Below are 22,126 nucleotides of genomic sequence, written 5' to 3' on the forward strand. Positions count from 1 at the left end.
TTAAGTGTTTTTCGCAAACTGCTCAAACATTATACAGGCTTAAAAAAATTAAAGTAGCGAAGAAAAACAGTGTTACATTTCTTTTACCGAACCCACTGCGATACAAATCAAAATATTTTAATTGTAGAATTGCAATTTGATTGTTCAATAATCAATTTAATTTTTCAGATTAACTTGTTAGTAACCAGACTACCGTGTTGTCGTTTACATCAACTAAAAAACGTCTCATTTTTTTCCGTTGTTGTTGTCGTAGTATCTCTTATTAGTCTGTGGTTGTTGTTGATAATGGTTGCCGTCGACGAATTTTCAATTTCGCGTTTTCCGAAAATTTTATGAATATTTGGAGCAAGTTAAATTTAAACGGGTACTTCGGTAAATAATATTTTTTGTGACTGCTTTCAATGGCGCCGTCATTCGCTGCATGCCGCATTTGTTACCGTATTGAGGGAAAGTTAAAAAATTACAAAGAAGGCGATTTTTACGAATCAACGTATGAAAAGTTGACTGGATGCACAGTAAGTATCTAAACAAATAAGAAATAAAAACACAAATTTACAAGATTTCAAACCAACAGTCAAAGTCCGTTGTTATTTTTGTTTCTTTTGCTTTTTTGTTTGGTTTATCTATCTATTCTACACTTAATAAAAACGTTAACTTCGTATATGTAATAAGCGATGTTACTAGAATAAATTAATTTAATCATTATTAAATCTTCTATTCTATTATTATGGTTCCATGTACCATTCTAGAGTGCACATTGATTTTCACAATTTACGAATCTTTTTATACCTGATACTATAGTTTATGTTTAACAATCTTCAGTTTGAGGAGTTACCATGGATCAACAAGTTCTGCCCGCACTGCGCCTGTCTCATGAGGAAGCTGTACAAGTTCGTCAAAATGTGCAGGGCCTCCTATTATCAGCTGACAGAATACCTAAACAATGGAAGAAAGGTATGGATGCACTGGCCAAGTGCGACTTGGTCACACCAATGGCTCCGTACAGTCCAGGTTTAGAATGTACATTGATGCTTTAGAGGAGAAATTAACTAACCAAAATTTATTTAAGGTATTAAGTTATATGCCGTGAAGCTGTGGTGGCCTAGTGGTTTGAGCTATCGCCTCTCAAGCAGAGGGTTGTGGGTTCAAACTCTGGCTCGACCTCTGAGTTTAACGAAATTCATGTGCGGAATTACATTTGAAATTTACCACGAGCTTTGCGATGAAGGAAAACATCGTGAGGAAACCTGCACGAACCTGCGAAGCGATTCAATGGTGCGTGCGAAGTTCCAATCCGCACTGGGCCCGCGTGGGAACTATGGCCCAAGCCTCCTTGTTCTGAGAGGAGGCCTGTGCCCAGCAGTGGGACGTATATAGGCTGGGATGATGATGATGATGATTAAGTTATATATACTACTCAAGACCTCAAGGGCCACTTGAATTTCACTGGTAATATGAAATCAAAAATATATTTGTGTTTTTAATTGAATACATTTAATTGGATGAAAAGTACTTGTACTGTGTTATGTTCTATTAATATAACCAATTTTAGACAAGGAATGTTATAAATTATTATATTTATTCGTATTTTCGTTTCACCCATAAAATTTGTGTGGCCCTTATTTTGTATTGAGCAGTATACATTTTTGGAATCAATGAATTTTTACCTGTCATTTGGGCTACCTATGTTTCAAAATTTTCTCAAAAATGTTGCTTAGTCAATTTCTCCTTTCAACCGTCAATATGTAAACGAAAAAAATCTGAAAAAAATAATCACACTACATGTTTAAGTTCATTAAGTACAGCTGCAAACAAACCACTTACTTTGACTCACGCTTGACTAGTTTTTATTATTTGGTGATATTATGTAAGTAGTATATTTATCTGTATTATTGTTCTATGTTTGTGGTTTCTGTTAAATTCATTAAATAACTACATGTGGACCCAGATTTCTTATTAAATTATTTTTGAATTTGAATTAATTATAATTTTATTATTGAGAAACAATGAAAACTAAAATATTATATTTCTTATTATTATTATATTTAGCCTATAAACAACTGTTATTTATTTATTATATTTCTTAAATAAATAAATAAATATATTATTTGTTATAGTGGCAATAGAAATACTTCTTGAGATACAGCACTGTGATGGACATACAGACGGAAGATTGGAACAAAAAGTAGCCTATGTATTATTCTCAAGATCCAGCTACCTGGCAAATTTCCAGGACAAAACTATCCTACCTTCTGAATGTCTCAATATTTCCGTACCATTCATCACAATCAGCAAACTACTAACATGAAAACATAACAAACATACATAAAAACATTCCAGGTGACTCAGCTCTACGTGAATCATAACCAGGACTGGCGGCAGCGGTACCACCCCATCCACCTAACATGTGGCAAGGCTCAGCGGATGGAAGTTGTTGACTGCATCCACACACCCAAGAAAAGCAAGACTAAAATGAAGACAGATAGTAAATTATATGTTTGGCATTTGACAGGTAAGACTCGCTTTATAAACCGGCAATTACACTGCGTCATTCACCTAATGCGGTCGCCGAATTTGTTTCAAACTACTTCGGGGAACGAATGTCGTCTTTACATTAGTCTGTCCGTCTACACGGACCATATTAAGGCGGTGACAGCTGTGGCTCGCCGAATGCGGCCGACTACAGTGTTCTTTACACTTTTGCGGTCGCCGCATGCAGCATATATATATATATAGGTACTTAGTTATCATGTACATTGAACACAATACACATTATGAATAAATAAGAAGAATACAATTACCTACTTCCACAGTTTCTTCAATCTATCCCTGCTGCTAGCTCTGCTGCTTTGCTCCGCTCCAGTGGACATACAACCTAAGGTCTAAATGACTTTTTCTAGTCAGTTTCAATTTTTTAAAGCACAGCTTTATCTTTTCTACTTTCTTCAAAATGTTCTAGTTACAGTACATTTAATCAATTAATTTGTTTCAATTTCAGTACCAAAAGATGAATCAGCAGAAGTGACACAAGCAAAACCACCCGACGATTATGTACAAACAAATGAACGGCAGCTTCACATGGATCAAGACAACAAAGAATATTTAGAGTCGCCAATAGACAATGTCGAAGGATACATTGATGATTTTGTTGACTCGGATACAATTCAGGCTAGAGATGTGCCCGTTGAAAATGAGATGGAGACTATGGTAGAAAACGAAGGCGCTATGACGGAAGTGCTGTGTGTAGAGGAAACAAAAGCAGTCAAAAATGAAGAGGTGGTGAGTTTGATCACATTTTGATTGGTCATTTATAGCCTAACTTATAAGTACCAGTTGTCCGCTCTGGCTTCTCACAGAATGAGACTACTTTTCCCTGCAAACATCTTCCATCTCACCCAGTCACTCACTTTTTCAATGAAAATCATTTGTCACACCATAACTTGATGACTATCAATTTAATCTATTTTTTTTTTTTACATTTTTACATTAGTCACGTAACTCGAATAAATTAATTGAATTATTATTATTTTAGAAGGTTCTTAAGTAATTAAAAATTATGAAAATTATAAAATTTAACAACTAAACTTTTCTAATGTCACCTTAGCGCATTAAGGATGTCTTGCAGGCTTTTTTTAAAATCTTGATTTTAGGCTTAAACTGACAGTTCTTGTATGGGTCTGACAGGACTTAAGACCACTTAAACCTACATTAAAAAGCCTGCAAGTGCCCCTAAGTTACAAGCGCTAGAATCAAACACGTAAATTCGACGCTTTTCTATTAATTAAATTTATTTTTAATTTTATGAAAGGTATACATACATGTGAATAAAAAACGGTTTAATTTATGGGTATTTCCACGGGATTTTTTGCAATGTTTTTTTTTAATTGACTGGATGGCAAACGAGCAAGTGGGTCTCCTGATGGTAAGAGGTCACCACCGCCCATAGACACCTGCAACACCAGGGTGATTGCAGATGCGTTGCCAACCTAGAGCCTAAGATGGGATACCTCAAGTGCCAGTAATTTCACCGGCTGCCTTACTCTCCACGCCGAAACACAACAGTGCAAGCACTGCTGCTTCAGGATTAGCGAGCAAGATGGTGGTAGCAATCCGGGCGGACCTTGCACAAGGTCCTACTACCTGCAAAATCCCGGAATTTCAATTCAATGAGGGCTATCGCGTATGAATTCGCCGCTAGAGGCGCTAGTGTAGCGTGAGGTCTCCGAAATGTCAAATCTCATAGTTTTTGGGTGAGCTACGTGGGTTTATTTATAATTAGAACTATTTTGTGCATATTTTGCATTACCTGAAATTAATTATGGCAATTATGCGTCACGGGGCAATGAATGTCTGCGTTTTGAGACAGTTCTGTCTTTCGGAAACTTTTGTCCTCCTTTTTTTTTTAACAAAACGGGACTACGCAACACTGGTTGCTCGTATTTTTTTATGGTACAGTTTGAGTGTGTGTTAAATATGATTTCAATCTAAACTTTGTTTTCACGCCCTTAACCTGTCCTCTCCCAGAGGCACAAATTTGTGCCCAAATTCCTTTGATCCTGTTATCCTGGGAGATGACAGATTAATAACAGACTTTGAAAGCCACACTTAAACAATAAACGTTTCTTATTCTTATTCTTAAAAACCTCTAGCAACAGTGGCGCCATCTAGAAAGACATAAAACGATAGCCCTCATTGCACCTAATGGTTACGTTAACGCATGCGAAGCCGTGCGGATAGGGTAGTTAATAAATAAAATTAAGTATAATTGAAGGCAAAAAGTTTATTTTTCACAAAACTTATAGTTTCAGGAACAAATAGTGGAAGATACTGTTGAAGAACAAAACGAGACAGATGTAAAACCAGAAAGAGACGAAGACATGACGCTACAGGAGATAAAGGAAGAATTACAAGCAGCTACCATATTGGATGATGTGGATTTTGAAATAGTGGAAAAAAAGAAAAAAGTAAAGAGAAACAGTAAGTTAAAAAATTTACAGGAATATGAATAAATAAAATGATATATTTATAAATGCTTTTTAAATATTTTCTTGCAGTTATTTAATTATAACTTTACTATACAGTACCTGGGCGACCGAGCATTGCTCGGGCTAAAACTCGTTACTAAGCGATTTCCCAGAGATAAGACCAAGTTAGATCGATTTATCATCAAGATTGGTTTTTGGAGTCTTTTTGTATTTTTTATTTCAACTCCAAATTTTGTACTTTTACGGTCATGCCGATTTATCATCCCAGAAAACCCCTATACCTAATTTCATCGTTATCATTGGAGTAGTTTCCGAGATACCCAAAATTACAATAATTGCTCATTTAAAGGTAGTAGATAGATAGATATAGAATTATAATAATTACTACTAATTTACAACTATCATCATCCCAGCCCATATACGTCCCACTGCTGGGCACAGGCCTCCTCTCAGAACAAGAGGGCTTGGGCCATAGTTCCCACGCGGGCCCAGTGCGGATTGGGAACTTCGCACGCACCATTGAATCGCTTCGCAGGTTTGTGCAGGTTTCCTCACGATGTTTTCCTTCACCGCAAAGCTCGTGGTAAATTTCAAATGTAATTCCGCACATGAATTTCGAAAAACTCAGAGGTGCGAGCCGGGGTTTGAACCCACGACCCTCTGCTTGAGAGGCGATAGGTCAAACCACTTGGCCACCACGGCTTCCTTTACAACTATACCCGAACGTAAAAGGTAATCATCTCGCGAACCGAGCGCAAGACGAGCGAGGTAAAATCAAAACGTACGGCACCGACGGCAGCGCATCCTTGACTACAGAAAACTTAATACTAAATTGAAAATACAAACTGAAATATAGATGCACAGAAAAACCAGAAAAATAACTAGCACTGGGAATCGAACCCAGGTCCTCGGTATTCCGTACCGCGTGCTACACCACTGCTGGTCAACGGTACAGACACGAATTTCCCCTATGCACCTCGCATCTTTGCTGGCTTGTTTCTTATTTAGCCACTTAAGCAGCGACGCTAGCGACATCTATACCGTAGCCCTCATCGAGAAACTTTCGGCACTCCATTGGAACCAACCGCTCACCCGGACAAGAGATGTCGTTACTAAGCAATCAAATTAAGATTGGTTTTTTGGTACGGAATACCGAGGACCTGGGTTCGATTCCCAGTGTTGGTCTTATTTTTCTGGTTTTTCTGTGCATCTATATTTCAGTTTGTATTTTCAATTTAGGTTTTACGGGATGACCGTAAAAGTAAAATTTGGAATTGAAATAGAAAATACAAAAAGATTCCAAAAAAACCAATCTTAAACTTAATACTTTTGTTTGTAGTGAACTTACTTCTCTTTTACCATGGTAATATTCCCTATTGGGTATACAGAAAAAGAGCCGAAGTCCTCCAAGCACACCCAGCAGCAGCTCCTCAGGGCAAAGCGGCTCAAAGTCAACCAGGAGCTGGAGGAGCACTTCAGCATCACATATTTCCTAAGCCCGGAGCAGCAGTGGGCCGAGTTCCTGGCGAGGAGACAGGCCGAGGGTCACTTACAGGTAACGAAGACTCTTTCATACAATACAATATTCGCTGGGTACAAAGTAGGAGCCGTGGTGGCCTAGTGGTTTGACCTATCGCCTCTCAAGCAGAGGGTCGTGGGTTCAAACCCCGGCTCGCACCTCTGATTTTTTCGAAGTTCATGTGCGGAATTACATTTGAAATTTACCACGAGCTTTGCGGTGAAGGAAAACATCGTGAGGAAACCTGCACAAACCTGCGAGTTCCCAATCCGCACTGGGCCCGCGTGGGAACTACGGCCCAAGCCCTCTTGTTCTGAGAGGAGGCCTGTGCCCAGCAGTGGGACGTATATAGGCTGGGATGATGATGATGATGACAAAGTAGGAGGTGGAGGAACCCCGAATCGATCGCAGCGCCCGCCTTGGCCAAACAAGGAACTTTTCGGCGGACCAACTGTCACTACTTACTAGCGTAATTTATGTATTCGTGCATTATAAGCAAAAATAAATAAATATGCGTGACGAAACCTGCTGCGTAGTTAACTGCAAGAACAGTGGCGGAAACAGTGATCACAAATTCTATAAGTTTCCACAAGAAAGATGTTTTGTAGGCGTTGATGTCACTGAAGTTTGACGAATGAGGGCTATCGCGAATGAATTCGCCGCTAGAGGCGCTAGTGTAGCGTGAGGTCTCCGAAATGTCAAATCTCATAGTTTTTGGGTGAGCTACGCGGGTTTATTTATAATTAGAATAATTTTGTGAATATTTTGCAATATCTGAAATTAATTATGGCAAATATGCGTTCCGGGGCAATGACTGTCTGTGTTTTGAGACAGTTTTGTCTTTCGGAAACCTTTGTCCTCCTTTATTTCCGAACAAAACGGGTACTATGCAACACTGTGGCATGCTCGATATTTTTATGCTACGGTTTTAAGGTGTATTAAATATGATTTTAATCTAAACTTTGTTTTCACACCCGTAATAACAGACTTTGAAAGCCATACTTAAAAACCTCACGCAACAGTGCGCCATCTAGTGAGACAAAAAACGATAGCCCTCATTGTAACCAGTTCTGATTGCCTTCAGGGGCGCTACCAGTGCCGCTTATGCCTCACCAGCTTCAAGGGGCGCCAGTGGATGGAACAGCATGTCAGAAAACACGAGGTGAGTTTTTTTTTTATTTATCCGCTGATATATTGGACCGCTCATATAGGTATTAACTATGGACTTAATTTACTTCTGACATATTTTACCACTGATACATTTGACCGCTGATACAGTGAACAATGCATTTAACTGAAATATTTTACTTTTGACTCGTTTTAATACCAATGACCCATTTGACTTCTAACACATCGACCAACACATTTAAATACTCACATATTTTACCACTAACGCGTTTAAATGTTGATTACTCTCTCTCTCTCTTCAAGTGCCTCTCCAACTAGTGAAGGTTGGCAGTCAGCTCCGCATATCCAATTCGGTCTTTTGCCAGTCTAAAAAGCTCCGCGGCGCTCTTAACTCCCGTCCATTCCCGGATATTGCGTAGCCACGACTTCTTCCTACGACCCACTGCTCTTTTGCCTGCCACTTTGCCCATCATTATGAGTTGCAAGAGTTCGTATCTGTCATGTCTTAATACGTGACCCAGATAGGCAACTTTTCTTTTTTTACTACTGACACATTATACATTACACATTATTTTGTTGATTACTGACACATTATAATTACTGACATAATTGTACCATTGACACATTTGACCTCTGACACAGCGGTCAACACATTTAGCTGCTCACATATTTTTACCACTAACACGTTTAAATGTTGTCATATTTTACCACTGATACATTTTAACTACTGACATATTTGACACAAAGATCACTGACACATACCCCTAGACGAGTGATTGAGAAACATGAGAGAACTGTTTTATACTAGACTAGAACAAATGGAACAAATTACGTTAGATTTTTTTCATCACACTTGCTCGTAAACAGTGTCGTAACATGCAGGCTACCTTGGTTGCAACCCCCCAAATAAAACCCTCGACCTTAATGTGCTTGTCATGAAACCCGTGGTCGGTAAATGAGTCATTGCCCGTACTAATTTGGTTGTCATGAAGCCCCAAGGTCGGTAATTGAATTTTTACTGCATGGTGTGCTTTTTCTTTCTTTTTCTTTTACAAATATACAATTTTACTCGCAAATGTTATGAAAAACATTGAATGTCGCGCGGGCGGTACTAGAATTACGAACATTGACTCATTAAAGTCTTCAGTCTTCGACTTCGGGCTTCTAATAGACTCTCGTGCGTAATTCCTTATTTACCGCCCTTAACACACAATGTACTATTTTAGCCTGCAGCGGGCGATTACGAGTGCAGTATATGCAAGATAAGATGCAAGACACCGAAACTGTTCAGGACACACAGAGATGCTAATCATACTACAAAATTTACTTGTAAACGGTGCCCTTTCGTCACTTATAGCAAGTAAGTATGTTTTAGAAAGTAAAATTATATTGTATACCAAAGTAATATATTTTTTTTTATAAAGCGCTTATAAAGGTGCTTTATTACATTACAATCTAGCCTATCTAGGCTAATAAGCAATTTATCTTTAACTTAAACTATCTAATCAGAATTTAATCTAAGAAAATGTCCATTGGCAGTTCTTAGTTCCTTAAGGGGAAGACACTATGTTCATGTGTTCTTTTAAAGTAATAATTGACGCAAAAATATTATGAGTGTTTTTCGAGAGGCGAAATATCGCTAGATGGCGTTAGTGTCGTGAGGTATGTTTGACATTTCTGTCACGCTTGTGATTTCCCAAGTCACTCTTTATACCGTAAGTTTATAGGATTTGCCAGACATGCATTTTGTCGTAGTTTTCAGCCCGTTCTATAATTGATCATCTAATAAGCATCTACTATTATAGAGGCAAAGTTTGTGAGGCTGTAGGGTAATCTCTGGATCTACTGAACCGATTTAGATGAATTTCAGTGCACCGATAGTTTCAATCCCGGGGCATTACATAGTACAGTTTTTATCCCGGAAAATTGCATAGTTCTCACGGGATAGCGGTAAACGAATTCTACGCGAACGGAGTGGCGGGCTACAGCTGGTTTTGGTATAATGTGACACAACATTTCGTCTATTAAACTGTACAACTTCTGTCCCCTCGCTGACGGGACAGAATAACAACAAGAAATAGTTGGTTCACTCATTTAATTTTTATTTCCATGTTTTTTATTGTATTTTATTATTTAAGTTCACGTATATTGTGTTTAAGTTTAATTTTTCTTTTCAGAGCGCAAGCACTAAAGCATCATGGCTGGCACGAAGGGGTGGAGCATACGTGCCAACACTGTGGCGCCACCTTTAGGTAAACTAATCATCACCATCATCATTATTACAAGCTTTTCTCTAGTTTCACCTGTCCCGATGTTTGTCATCAAATCTTGCAAGTTAAATTCGACCAACTTCCAATAGTCGGATTTACTTGAAATTTGGTATATTTATGTAAACTGCGTGACAATACAATAATCTGGTAGTCCGGCCAGGATCGTCTCCGCAGGACGGAACTCTTCAACGGTTAATGGCATCGACTTGAAATTTGGTATGCAAATGTAGTTTGGGTGACAATGCAAGTAAAGTCGACAAAAAGTACAGTCAGCAAAAAGCTTGTATATATTTTTTGACTCTAAATCAATAGTGATTCTAAGTAAGGAGAATCCAGAATTACCTAATACGGTATTTGTCTATTTTTTATTCCTTTTTGTAAATTAAAGCTTGACAATGTATGTTATCGAAAAGAAAAATATCTTTAAATATAACAGAGTTATAAGAATTGCGAAACTAAAGTGGCAGTGGGCGGGGCACATTGCTCGCAGGACTGATGGCCGATGGGGCCAGAAGGTTCTCGAATGGCGTCCGCGGACCGGGAGACGAGCTGTCGGTAGGCCTCCAACAAGATGGAGCGACGACTTGGTTAAGATCGCGGGATCGCGGTGGATGCGGAAAGCACAAGACCGGTCTGAGTGGAGAGCCTTGGGGGAGGCCTATGTCCAGCAGTGTCTTTCGGCTGACACGATGATGATGATAACAGAGTTATAAAGATTTGAAAATCAAGATTAGACAGAGAAAGACATACTTGCATGTGACGTCACACGCAAGTAGCGCCATACTTGCTGCACAGTATAACAAGTTTCCGTACAGTAATCCGACGGAGACGTCTAGACAGAGCAATCGTGCGGGGCGTGAGGGGTGAGACGCGGGTGGGAGGAGCCCCAGCTGCTAACTTCGCCGTTCTTAGCAGCTTGGGACAAGTCTTCCAGGGCTATCGCCTTTTTCAACACTTACATTTATAATAAAATTTATTATGGTATATACGACATGTACTGTGAGTGCGTGCAAATCTTCATCTCGCATAAATAAGAAACTAAGATTTAATCTATTTCCTCTTCTTCAACTTAAGAGTTATACTCTTGTCGGTGGAGTATCTTCCACACCTTTGAGCCATCCTCTTGACCTCTTGATACGACGCGACGCCAACTTTCTCCTTTATCTGATCGATGTAGCTGCGCCTAGGTCGGCCTCTCCTCTCTTCCCCCTCGATCTTTCCTTCCAAAATTGTTTTGAAGAAGTCGCCGTGTCGTATCAAATGCCCGATCATATTCCCGCGTCTAGCATCTATAGTGTTCAGGATTGTTCTCCGTTCTTCAACCATTCTCAAGACTTCTTCATTGGTCTTCCTTTCCATCCAACTTATGCCTTTCATTCTCCTCCAGCACCACATCTTAAAGGCTTCCAGTCTTGCCCTATCATTCTGTGTCAGTGTCCACGTTTCACATTCATATAAAGAGCAATACTCCAGATGTACATCTTAATCAAATGTTTCTTGCTTTTACATGACAAGCTGCTTGATTTTAACAGTTGTTTTTTATGGTTAAAAGCTGTTTTTGCCATAGCAATCCGTGTGACAAATATCAGGCGTACACCTGGAGTCCTTGGTGATTAAACTGCCTTAATATCTGAAACTATCAACCCGTTTCAATTGGTGTATCATTAAGTACTATTGGCGAATATCTGGAAGGGGTTTTGTTACTATAGCGTTTTGTCTTCTTTATGTTTATTCTTTAGCCCGCATTCTTTGAATGTTGAATCCATTGCCCACACAAATTCCCCTAGCTGCGTAGAAGTTTCTGCAACAGCAGCAATATCATCTGCAAGTTGGATAAATTGGATAGTTTCCCCATTAATTTTGATACCTCCCTTGCCAAGTTCTATGATTTCTTGATTGAAAATTCAATGTACATGTTAAAAAATAATTAATCTATTTATATATATTTTTATATAATTAAATTCAATAATAGGATCCATTAAGTCTAGAAACCGAAAGTACCTATTTGTCGGTTACTAATCTATGAAAGTATATTTTGTAGAAAAAGAAAGTTTTTTTTTATTTCAAAAATGTATCTTTTAATACTCTTACCCCTAGTAAGTATGCCACCCCTAAATTATATAATTTCGCAATACCAATACGTACCGATTCGTAAAAGACATCTACCTTCCAAATTTTATTGTGACAACCCTTCCTTACTTGCGTAAATACCTTGCGGTATCGCTCAACTTCAAAGGCGTCGGCCTACTGTAGAGAGAAACTCGTTATACTGTGCTTGCTGCATAGAGAAAAGCGTTTTAGAAAGAGACACATATAAAGATTTTTCAAAAAATCGCTATATATCCAATTTGCAAAGCGAATTATTTTTTCTCTTCGCTAAACATTGTCTGTATATCTATATTTTTCTAATAATATACAGGGTAAAAAAGCCGTGGTGGCCTAGTGGTTGACCTATCGCCTCTCAAACAGAGGGGTTGTTGGTTCAAACCCCGGCTCGCACCTCTGAGTTTTTCCAAATTTCATGTGGGAACTACATTTGAAATTTACCACGAGCTTTGCGGTGAAGGAAAACATCGTGAGGAAAACCGGCACAAACCTGCGAAGCAATTCAATGGTGCGTGTGAAGTTCCCAATCCGCACTGGGCCCGCGTGGGAACTATAGCCCAAGCCCTCTTGTTCTCAGAGGAGGCCTGTGCCCAGCAGTGGGACGTATATAGGCTGAGATTGGATTGGAATAGGATCCATTAAAATAAATGTCTTCTACTTCTACTTCTACATTAAGTCTAGAAACCGAAAGTACCTATTTGTCGGTTACTAATCTATGAAAGTATATTTTGTAGAAAGAGAAAGTTTTTTTAATTACAAAAATAGTATCTTTTAATACTTCTTACCCCTAGTAAGTATGCCACCCCTAAAATAAAAAATTTCGCAATACCGATTCGTAAAAGACATCTACCTTCCAAATTTTATTGTGACAACCCTTCCTTACTTGCGTAAATACCTTGCGGTATCGCTCAACTTCAAAGGCGTCGGCCTACTGTTGGGAGAACTCGTTATACTGTGCTTGCTGCATAGAGAAAAGCGTTTTAGAAAGAGACACATAAGATTTTTCAAAAAAATCGCTATAAATCCAATTGGCAATTTTGCAGGGTGGTAGGACCTTGTGCAAGGTCCGCCCGGATTGCTACCACCATCTTGCTCGCTAATTCTGCCGTGAAGCAGCAGTGTTTCGACTGTTGTGTTTCGGCGTGGAGAGTAAGACAGCCGGTAAAAATTACTGGCACTTGAGGTATCCCATCTTAGGCCTCTAGGTTGGCAACGCATCTGCAACCCCCTGGTGTTGCGAGTGTCTATGGGCATGGGTGATCTCTTACCATCAGGAGACCCACTTGCTCGTTTTGCCATCCAGTCGAATAAAAAAAAATTGCAAGCGAATTAATTTTCTCTTCGCTAAACATTGTCTGTATATCTATAGTTTTATAATAATGTACAGGGTATGGTAAATCCACAGTTTGAAATACCGTATTCTGAAAAAAAAAAACCGCGTCCTTTAAAGTAAAAATGTCCTAATTTATTATGAGCCTTATTCATAAAAATCCTTAATTGAGGTTTGATCGGTCTGTTACTTAGCAGACTGATTGAGCTTGTTAGACGGTTGTCAAGAAGTATGATTCATAAACGCTTGCTAGCAGTCTGCTAGTTGTTGAGCTGCTGATAGACGGATTAGACGCGTTATGTTGGCCATCTTGACTAATCAAAGACAAAAATGGCCTCATCGATAATTAAAAAAAATTGATAGCAGTGACAGCAAAATTAGCAGGAAAAAATAAAAAAGCAAGATGTTTTTGTTTTCCCCGCCATTCGATCCGCATATTTATGTTGTACCTTAGTGCAAAAAAGCCGTAATTGTTTAATCATCACATTTTTTTTTTTTTTTCATATTTTTATTGTTAGTAAAGTAGCAGTAATAAAATACCTAATTTAGAGGATTTTTAAATAAAAATTCCTGAAAATATTTTTTCTGGATTTTTTTTTAATCTGCAATAACCCTCCCTTCACTAAAAAATATCTCGGTATGGTTTTTTTTGCTCTTGTCAAAGTCAGCTGTTCAAACTTGTGGCGGCCATTTTGTGACTTCGCAGGGAGATAAAGGAGGGTCCTACGGTCCTCTAACTTTAGCAGAGCCTTGATCGACTGATTAGCGCTAACAGACGTTTATGAATCATGTTTTTAGCATCGGGCCTTCAAGAAGCCTTCAAGGAGGCTCTAACTTTTTATGAATAAGGCTGTATGTCTGTAGGAAGCACACGACATACATGGGCCACTTGCGGCGCGCGCATCCCTCCTCCTTCATCTGCGGCGCGTGCGCACGCAGCTTCGTCAGCGCTTACGGCCTTAATCTACACATAAAAGCTGTACATAAGGTAAAATTGCAGCGGCGTGGTGCCACCCCACTGAATAGGGAATATTACGCAAAGCTCTGCACAGAGGGCGACACTAGCACAAACCGTAAACGAACCGCCGTGACGACGTCAGTTCTGTTTATATTTTGTCGCCATGACGGATCATGAATTCGTGACATATTTATTATGATTGGTTTTTGGTCTCCAAAAAACCAATCATAATTTGATTGCTTAGTAGCGACATCTCTTGTCTGGGTGAGCGGTTGGTTCCGAAAGAGTGTGACGTCTCTCGATGAGAGCGGAACATAGATGTCGCTAGTGCTGCTGCATAAGTAGCGTAGTAGAAATAAGCAACCTGAGATATGTATGCATAGCAAAAATTCGTGTCTAGATTCCTGTCCAGCGGTGGTGTAGGGGTTATAGCACGCAGCACGGATTGCTGAGGACCTGGGTTCGATTCCCAGCGCTAGTCTCTTTCTGGTTTTTCTGTGCATCCATGTCACAGTTTGTATTTTCGACATATTTATTAGTTACAAAATAACACGATATTTACATCGATGGTAGCGGTAGAGCTATAATTCCAAAAATTTAATTGCTATAATTATGATGTTATGGCATCCTACGGACATTTAAAATACATTTAAGATATTCAAAAAAACTGTTCACGGTTTGTGCTAGTGCTGCATTCTGACGGCAGAACATTGCAGTGATATTCCCTATTCGGTTTTAGAACTTTTTATTTTATTTTATAAATTTAACTCCTTGCCAAGTCCCGCTAACTTAGATACACTACTAAAAATGAATAATAGTTTTATATTGTTACCCAATGATAATTAATTTAAAAAATATATATATTTAACGATTTCAGTTCATTTTGTGCCATATTGTGAGTTAGGCAAAGTTGGATGTTTGTTTACAATTATATATATATACGGTCACTATTGCACTGTGCCTGGAAAAGGATTGTTTTTTTTTTGTTGATTCGTCTTAAAGGCCAGAGACACTATATCCTTCCTTTTCAAATCTATTCAAAATTATACTGACCGGCACAATATTTGGCCCACTCTGTATACAAAATTACCTATTACTGCATACATTTGAGGGCCAGATGTTTTGCCGCTCAGTATACTCTTTCGACCAACATGGGATCATAGTGTTAGCCTTAGGTACTAATGTTAGAAATGGTAATGGTAGTGGTATTGGTAATGGTATAAGTTTGCTGGTGGTAGGAACTTGTGCAAGGTCCGCCCGGATTGCTTACCACCATCTTGCTCGCTAATTCCTGTCCGTGAGCAGCAGTGCTTTACACTGTTGTGTTTCGGCGTGGAGAGTAAGAACAGCCGGTGAAATTACTGCACTTGAGGTATCCCATCTTAGGCCTCTATGTGCAACGTATCTGCAATCCCCTGGTGTTGCAGGTGTCTATGGGCTCTTGTGATCTCTTATACCATCAGAGACCCACTTGCTCGTTTGCCATCCAATCGAGTAACAAAAAAAAATGGGAAAGTTTCTGTTTGTTTGTTACCTTTTAATGTCTAAACGGCTGAACCGATTTAAATGATATTCGGTATACGGATAGTTTCGAGTCCCAGAGAAGGACATAGGATAGTTTTTTATTTTATTTTATGGAAAAAGTTAAATTTTATGGCAAATGATAATTCGGTCATGAGGAATTAGGCATTATGAAACTTCTGGATGATAATATTGGGACTAATGAATAATTAGGATCAATAAAAAAACCGCCTTGTGATAAGATGGTTTATAAAATCAGGGCTAGTGAAATGGTAAAATTTTAAGTGACCGTAAAGGTGATAAAAGACCGGAAAATAATATATTTAAAATATGTTTGCCTGTTTCAGGATATTGATAAGTTAGAGAGCGACAGCACGAAGTGTGAAGAGTGCGACGTGACTTTTGTCTCGCGCAAGATGTATGTCCGTCACGTACTTATTACGGACAAACATAAAGAGATAGCCAGGGATATGTAAGTATGGTTACGTTCTAATCTTTTGTGTACATACAGTTAGCAGCAGAAGTGGATGAGATGAGAGAGAGAGAGAGAGAGAGAGATTTATTTACACATATTCGATACACATAAAAATACATTAGATGGAGAGAAAAATAATAATAATAATAACAGTGAATAGTAGATGAGGTATAGATTGTTCAAAAAAACACTACAAAACCAATTTTCAACATCTGTTCTTCATGCTGGGGCTGGGTACAGTTTTCTAGAAGATGACCATTTAAAAATTTCAGCTAATTTAAGGTTTCAGTGGGAAAAAATTATGACAAACGATGATTCGGACAAAGATTACATGGCTAGCGAAAAGTATGCGAACTTTGGCGCTCCCCTCCGTGCTATAATGACCTGCCTATTGCCACTTCGGCGAGTTAAAAAAAAAACAAGTCGGACCCGCGCACGAAGGGTTCCGTACCATTATCTATACAACATTAGATATTATATTAGTAAAAAACCGGCCAAGAGCGTGTCGGACACGCCCAAAATAGGGTTCCGTAGCCATTACGAAAAAATTAAGTAATATTTTTCTAAGGATTTCGTATTTTATACGGAATCTTCCAAGTTTAGGTATATTTTATACCTTAGGCTGCTATTTAAGAGTAAACTACTAATAATTCTCAAGCAAACTTAGCCGTTATAGTTTTCCTTGAAAGTTGAATGAATTGAATTATTTCAAATTTTCCCACCCGCCGGTTTAGATTTTAGAGGGGGGGACGCTCGATTTTAATGAAAATTTGCACTTTAAAGTTGAATATTTCGCAAACAAATCACTGAATTGAAAAATCGTTTTAGCAACCTGGTTTTAAAAGACCTATCCAACGATACCCCACACTATAGGGTTGGACGAGAAAAGTTTTATTTTTATTGTACCATTTTGTCGGCATAGTTTACTTATATATCCGTGCAAAATTACAGCTTTCTAGCATTGATAGTCCCTGAGCAAATCCGCGGACGGACAGACAGACAGACAGACATGGCGAAACTATAAGGGTTCCGTTTTTGCCATTTTGGCTCCGGAACCCTAAAAACGGCAAAAAAATCAAGTTTGTTGTATCGGAGCCCCCCTTTAAAAATTCATTTTATTTTAATTTAATTATTTATTTTTAGTGATTATAAAACTAAAGATTCTGTGAATATTTAAAGCGTACCTGTTGCCGTTATTAAAATTAAGCAAAAAACGGAAACACAATCACGTTTGTTGTATGGGAGCCCCCCTTTAATATTTATTTTGTTCTGTTTTTAGTATTTGTTGTTATAGCGGCTACAGTAATACATAATCTGTGAAAAATTCAAGTGTCTAACTATTACGACTCAAGAGATATAGACCTGTGACAGACGGACGGACAGACAGACAGCGGAGTTAGTAATAGGGTTCCGTTGTCACCCTTTGGGTACGGAACACTAAAAAAGGTAAGGTTGATCGACGTCTGCTTCAGCCTAGGTTGCCGCAAGTGCGGGGAGCAGTTCGCGACCAGGGAACTGCTGGAGCAGCACACGCACTACAAGGAGCGCCGCGCGCGCGCAGAGGTGCCCAAGCGCGCCATCAAGTGCGATGAGGTAACATCATCATCTAAATCAGTGGTGGGCAAACTTTCTTGATAGGGGGCCAAAAAGTGGCAAATATTTTAGAGGAGGGCCAGAATTAAAAAATATTTTGTAACTGAACCACGTACCAGGGTGGAACCATGGTGCTACTGATGTCACGTAGACATCCTATACATTTATTTATAGTATGAATTTTTTGAGGTGTCCCGATCTCGTTAACAGCCCACCTTTCGAACAAGCCATTGTATTCATTATATCATCATTATTGTTGGAGGGGAGCGCCAACGGCATCCTGAGGGCATTCGCAGATAGGTTTGATTCTCAGTATCTGAATCATTGTCATATGATTCATGTACTGACAAACAAGCCTATGTACTAGTAAAAGTGCTGAACCATTTTATTTTATTTTCTTTATTTGATTTTTCTTTATTTTTGTTTGTTTCACTAACACTACGGTAAGCATCGTACATTTAACTAACACCATGTACCTAACATATTTATAAGTAATACTAACAACTGATGGATCCTAGTTATCTGAATAAATAAATTTTATTATTATTATTATTATATCCTCAAGTGCATAATCCTCAGTTTAAAATGAAATGAAATATAAGACAAAATAGCTCATTGAAATAACGACTTTATTTATTTACAGTAGAGTTAATTTGAAATAAAACTTTGTTTCAAAATTGAATGCGTTTATACAAGCAGCCTCATGGGAAAGTATTATCTGGGAACGAGTATTTATTTTAAAATCCACTTTCTGCTCTAGACAATAAAGTCGTTATTTTAATGAACTAAGTTATCTTATGTTTCCGTTCATTTTAGACTGAGGATTATGCGGTTGAGGGCACAATAGAATACAATGGCTTTGTTCGAACGGTGGGCTGTTAACGAGATCGGGACACCTCAAAAAATTCATACTATACCAGAGTAATCATAGCGAAATTGATTAATTAAATAGGTCCGGGCTAGTACGTAATTCAGTTTCCACGACAGTGTATTCGTTGCAGTGCGACGAAGTGTTCTCTCACCCGAACGGTGTGTATCAGCATTACCTGCGCTCTCACCCCGATAAGCCGTACCAGTTCGCCGTGCAACGGCACTATCTGTGCGAGCAGTGCGGCAAGACATACAAGGTGTGTACCAGGGCATTTTCGCTTTAAGAGCCGCCACATACACTCGGAATTCAGTTTCGGAATTTACACACATGCGTTTATTCAATTCTGTACGCACAGGCCACCATGCGGAATTCCGAATCAAAGAAAAGTTCGAACGGATAACTACTGTCTGTATGTGGTAGTTCCATAGATTTGTATGAATACGGCATTTGACTATTTTGTATATGTTTTATAAATTAAAACTACACAATGCCTGTTATCCAATATAAAAACAATTTTTAAGCTACCCTTACAAATAACAAAGTTATAAAGTTTGAAATTCAGATAGACAGAGAAAGACATACTGCCATACGCAAGTACCGCCATACTTGCTGCATAGAGAAAGCGTTTGAGAAAGAGACAGGTATACTTATAGATTTTTCAAAAAATCACTATAAATCCAATTTTCAACCGAATTTAATTTGCTCTTCGCTAAATACTATATGTATGTCTATATTTTCATAATAATATTAAGATATGGCAAAATCAGGAGTTGTCAAATACCGTATTCCGAGTGTATGTGTAAATGGCGCATTTTTGGTCCATCCATTGTATTCAATGAGCGATATTTTCATTAAAACTTTATTATTTAAAGTCAAATTCAATTCAAAACATTTATTTCTTGTAACAGAGACAGGTAATAATATGAAATGTCAAAATGGTTGTACGATGGATGCTGAGGCTAATTGAGAGTGCATATAATATATATATTATATATATTTACTCAAATAAAAAAACAAAAGAAGTACAGAAATACTTATAACTATAAACCTCTGCCAAACTGCGAAACTGCGTAGCAGTTTGTTGGCAGAAAGTGTAGATCATTCACTATTTTTAATACTTCAACAGGCTGGTATTTGGTTACATATATTTTTATTTATTATATGACTTTTAACTAATATATTTATCTATATAACTTTTCCGATAAAATACTGGACAACCATTGTGTACTGTATCTGTAAGTAGTTAATAAATTACGCTGTTTGTTTATAAGATACTTTTTTTCCAGTCGCCCGGTCTCCTCCAGCAGCACTCTCTGGTACACAAGGGCATCCGTCCACCGCCGGCTAAGAAGCAGCAAGGCCGCAACTCTTGCAGGATATGCGGGAAGACTTATAGCAAGCTTAGCGGCCTGTTCAGACATAAACTGGTATGTAATGGATTTGTTAGATTAATTTCCCAGAATCGTTATTTCCTAGTGCACACACAAAACTTACACAACACAACACTCGTCGCGGTCGTCGTCGTCGGGATCAGGGGGGGGGGGGGGGACAGTCGCCTATACCGTACTAATTGATGTCGATAGCGCCGCCATCTTGTTTGTTTAACCTAAAATAAAACAGATTGTTGTCATTTGTTTCAGATAGATGTCACTGTAAGTTTGAGATCATAATTTTTTTTTTATTAAAAAATATTTTGTCGTTGATAATTACCGCAAAAAGAACTTTATTTTCGAAATTGACAATCGTATTGTAATTTCTAATATAAAAGTCACATAATGTATCCGCTCAGTCTTACAAATATTTTTTGTGTAGCAACCCCTATGTCAGGCCAGGCGTCTATTCCGCTCAACAGGAACAAGATGGCTACGTTACAATCGAAACTCAGGCCACATAAAAGTAAAGACAGTGCTGCAACGGAAAATGAGCTGGTTTAAACTTAAGAAGACTGAATTCAAGCGGTCTCACTTCTCTTTGCAGCCCTGTTTTTAGTTTTTATGTGGTTTGAGCTGGGAAGCAAAACCAGTAAAGTAAAAGAATACCTGTGACTATTAATAGCTATACGTATGGATGGATATATACATCAATGGTACTTGTTACGAAATGTAGACGGCGCTTCAAAACCGTCTGCATGAATGAGCCGAGAGAGGGCCCTCTTTTTCCCTGTATATTATACTACTCTTTGGTCGGGATGGATGTTCGGAGGAACGATCGGACGTTGTCGGTGTGATGGGGTGACAAATAAAAATGACCAAGTGCGGGTAGTTCGTGATACGAGTGCCGGTACTATTAGTGATCAAGTGCGGGTAGTTCGGAGGACTCGCGCTGCTAGGCAGACTTGACACCACACACTTCAGTCTACCCCTGACCACGGCCACTGTAATGTTGCCGAAACGTCGAGGTAAATATTACTGGTGTGTTTTAGCGTGACAAGTCCCGTTTGTGGTAGTTTGGTATTGTAACGGTAACTGATACTTTGATTGAATCATTCAATCCATTTGTGAATCGACCTGTACCGTCTTTCCTATACAGACGGGTTACGCCCTTGGATCAATACGTTAGTCCTAAAAAAATCCATTGCGTCCGTCAGCGTCAGTTAGATTATCAAAAAATATTGGACACGTATTTGAGGAAAGTATCCACGCCGAAGACCTGAACCGGAATGCCGAGGACCTGGGTTCGATTCCCGGCGCTGGTCTTATTTTTCTGGTTTTTCTGTGCATCTATATTTCAGTTTGTATTTTCGATAGGGGTTTACGGGATGACCGTAAAAGTAACAAAAATTTGGAGTTGAAATAATCTTGAAAGTATCCAATTTTTTTTTCAGACGCACCAAGGCGTTCGCCGTCATAAATGCCACATTTGCGAGAAGGCTTTCACGGACACGTCCAACTTGAAGCAACATGTTCAAGGCGTACACCTCAATATAAGAAGAGTACGGAAACGATGATAAACTGTTCAAAGGATTCTTTGGTTTCATTCCATATACAAGAATAAGGTTTTGTAATTTTTTTCTCCCGTGATATTGTCCCGGTGACTGTGTATGTGTGATTTGCGATCGTGCGTATCTGTCTGTGCGTGTGTGTGTGTAGTCACGAGAGTTAATTTGAGACCCACTTAAGATTGAATATCTGTCATTTTGTATGACAATTCAGAGAGAGAGAGAGAGAGAGACATTTATTTACACATATTCGATACACATAAAAATACATTAGATGGAGAGAAAAAAATAATAATAACATCGAATAGTATAATGTGGACCCCACTCAGCATACTGTTACGGCAAGCCGCAACGCTGTTTTTCAGTGGGACCCATTTAATAACTAAAACATATATAAGGACATATAAAAGGATTTTTTGAAGAAATAGGTCC

General features: G+C 38.6%; 1 protein-coding gene across 3 annotated transcripts; it reads left to right on the forward strand.

Moving 5' to 3' along the window:
* The first annotated feature begins 247 nt into the window (after nucleotides 1-247).
* Nucleotides 248-21,719, forward strand: LOC141444688 (uncharacterized). 3 transcript variants are annotated; one of them, XM_074110276.1, is made up of 15 exons: nucleotides 248-515; nucleotides 823-954; nucleotides 2,341-2,512; nucleotides 2,999-3,279; nucleotides 4,803-4,977; nucleotides 6,374-6,540; nucleotides 7,589-7,666; nucleotides 8,859-8,992; nucleotides 9,810-9,884; nucleotides 14,203-14,326; nucleotides 16,165-16,289; nucleotides 17,765-17,885; nucleotides 18,887-19,012; nucleotides 20,043-20,183; nucleotides 21,581-21,719. In XM_074110276.1, exons 1-15 carry the CDS (start codon nucleotides 402-404, stop codon nucleotides 21,701-21,703), a joined length of 2,088 nt encoding a protein of 695 aa, XP_073966377.1. In that variant the 5' UTR covers nucleotides 248-401; the 3' UTR covers nucleotides 21,704-21,719. The 3 variants fall into 3 exon arrangements, with proteins under 3 accessions (XP_073966377.1, XP_073966378.1, XP_073966379.1); XM_074110277.1 differs by having other exon boundaries at nucleotides 2,999-3,276; XM_074110278.1 differs by lacking the exons at nucleotides 20,043-20,183; nucleotides 21,581-21,719 and having other exon boundaries at nucleotides 17,770-17,885; nucleotides 18,887-18,976.
* The last annotated feature ends 407 nt before the right edge of the window (nucleotides 21,720-22,126 follow it).

This window comes from Choristoneura fumiferana, chromosome 30 (genome assembly GCF_025370935.1).
Source record: "Choristoneura fumiferana chromosome 30, NRCan_CFum_1, whole genome shotgun sequence".
Classification (NCBI taxonomy): domain Eukaryota; kingdom Metazoa; phylum Arthropoda; class Insecta; order Lepidoptera; family Tortricidae; genus Choristoneura; species Choristoneura fumiferana.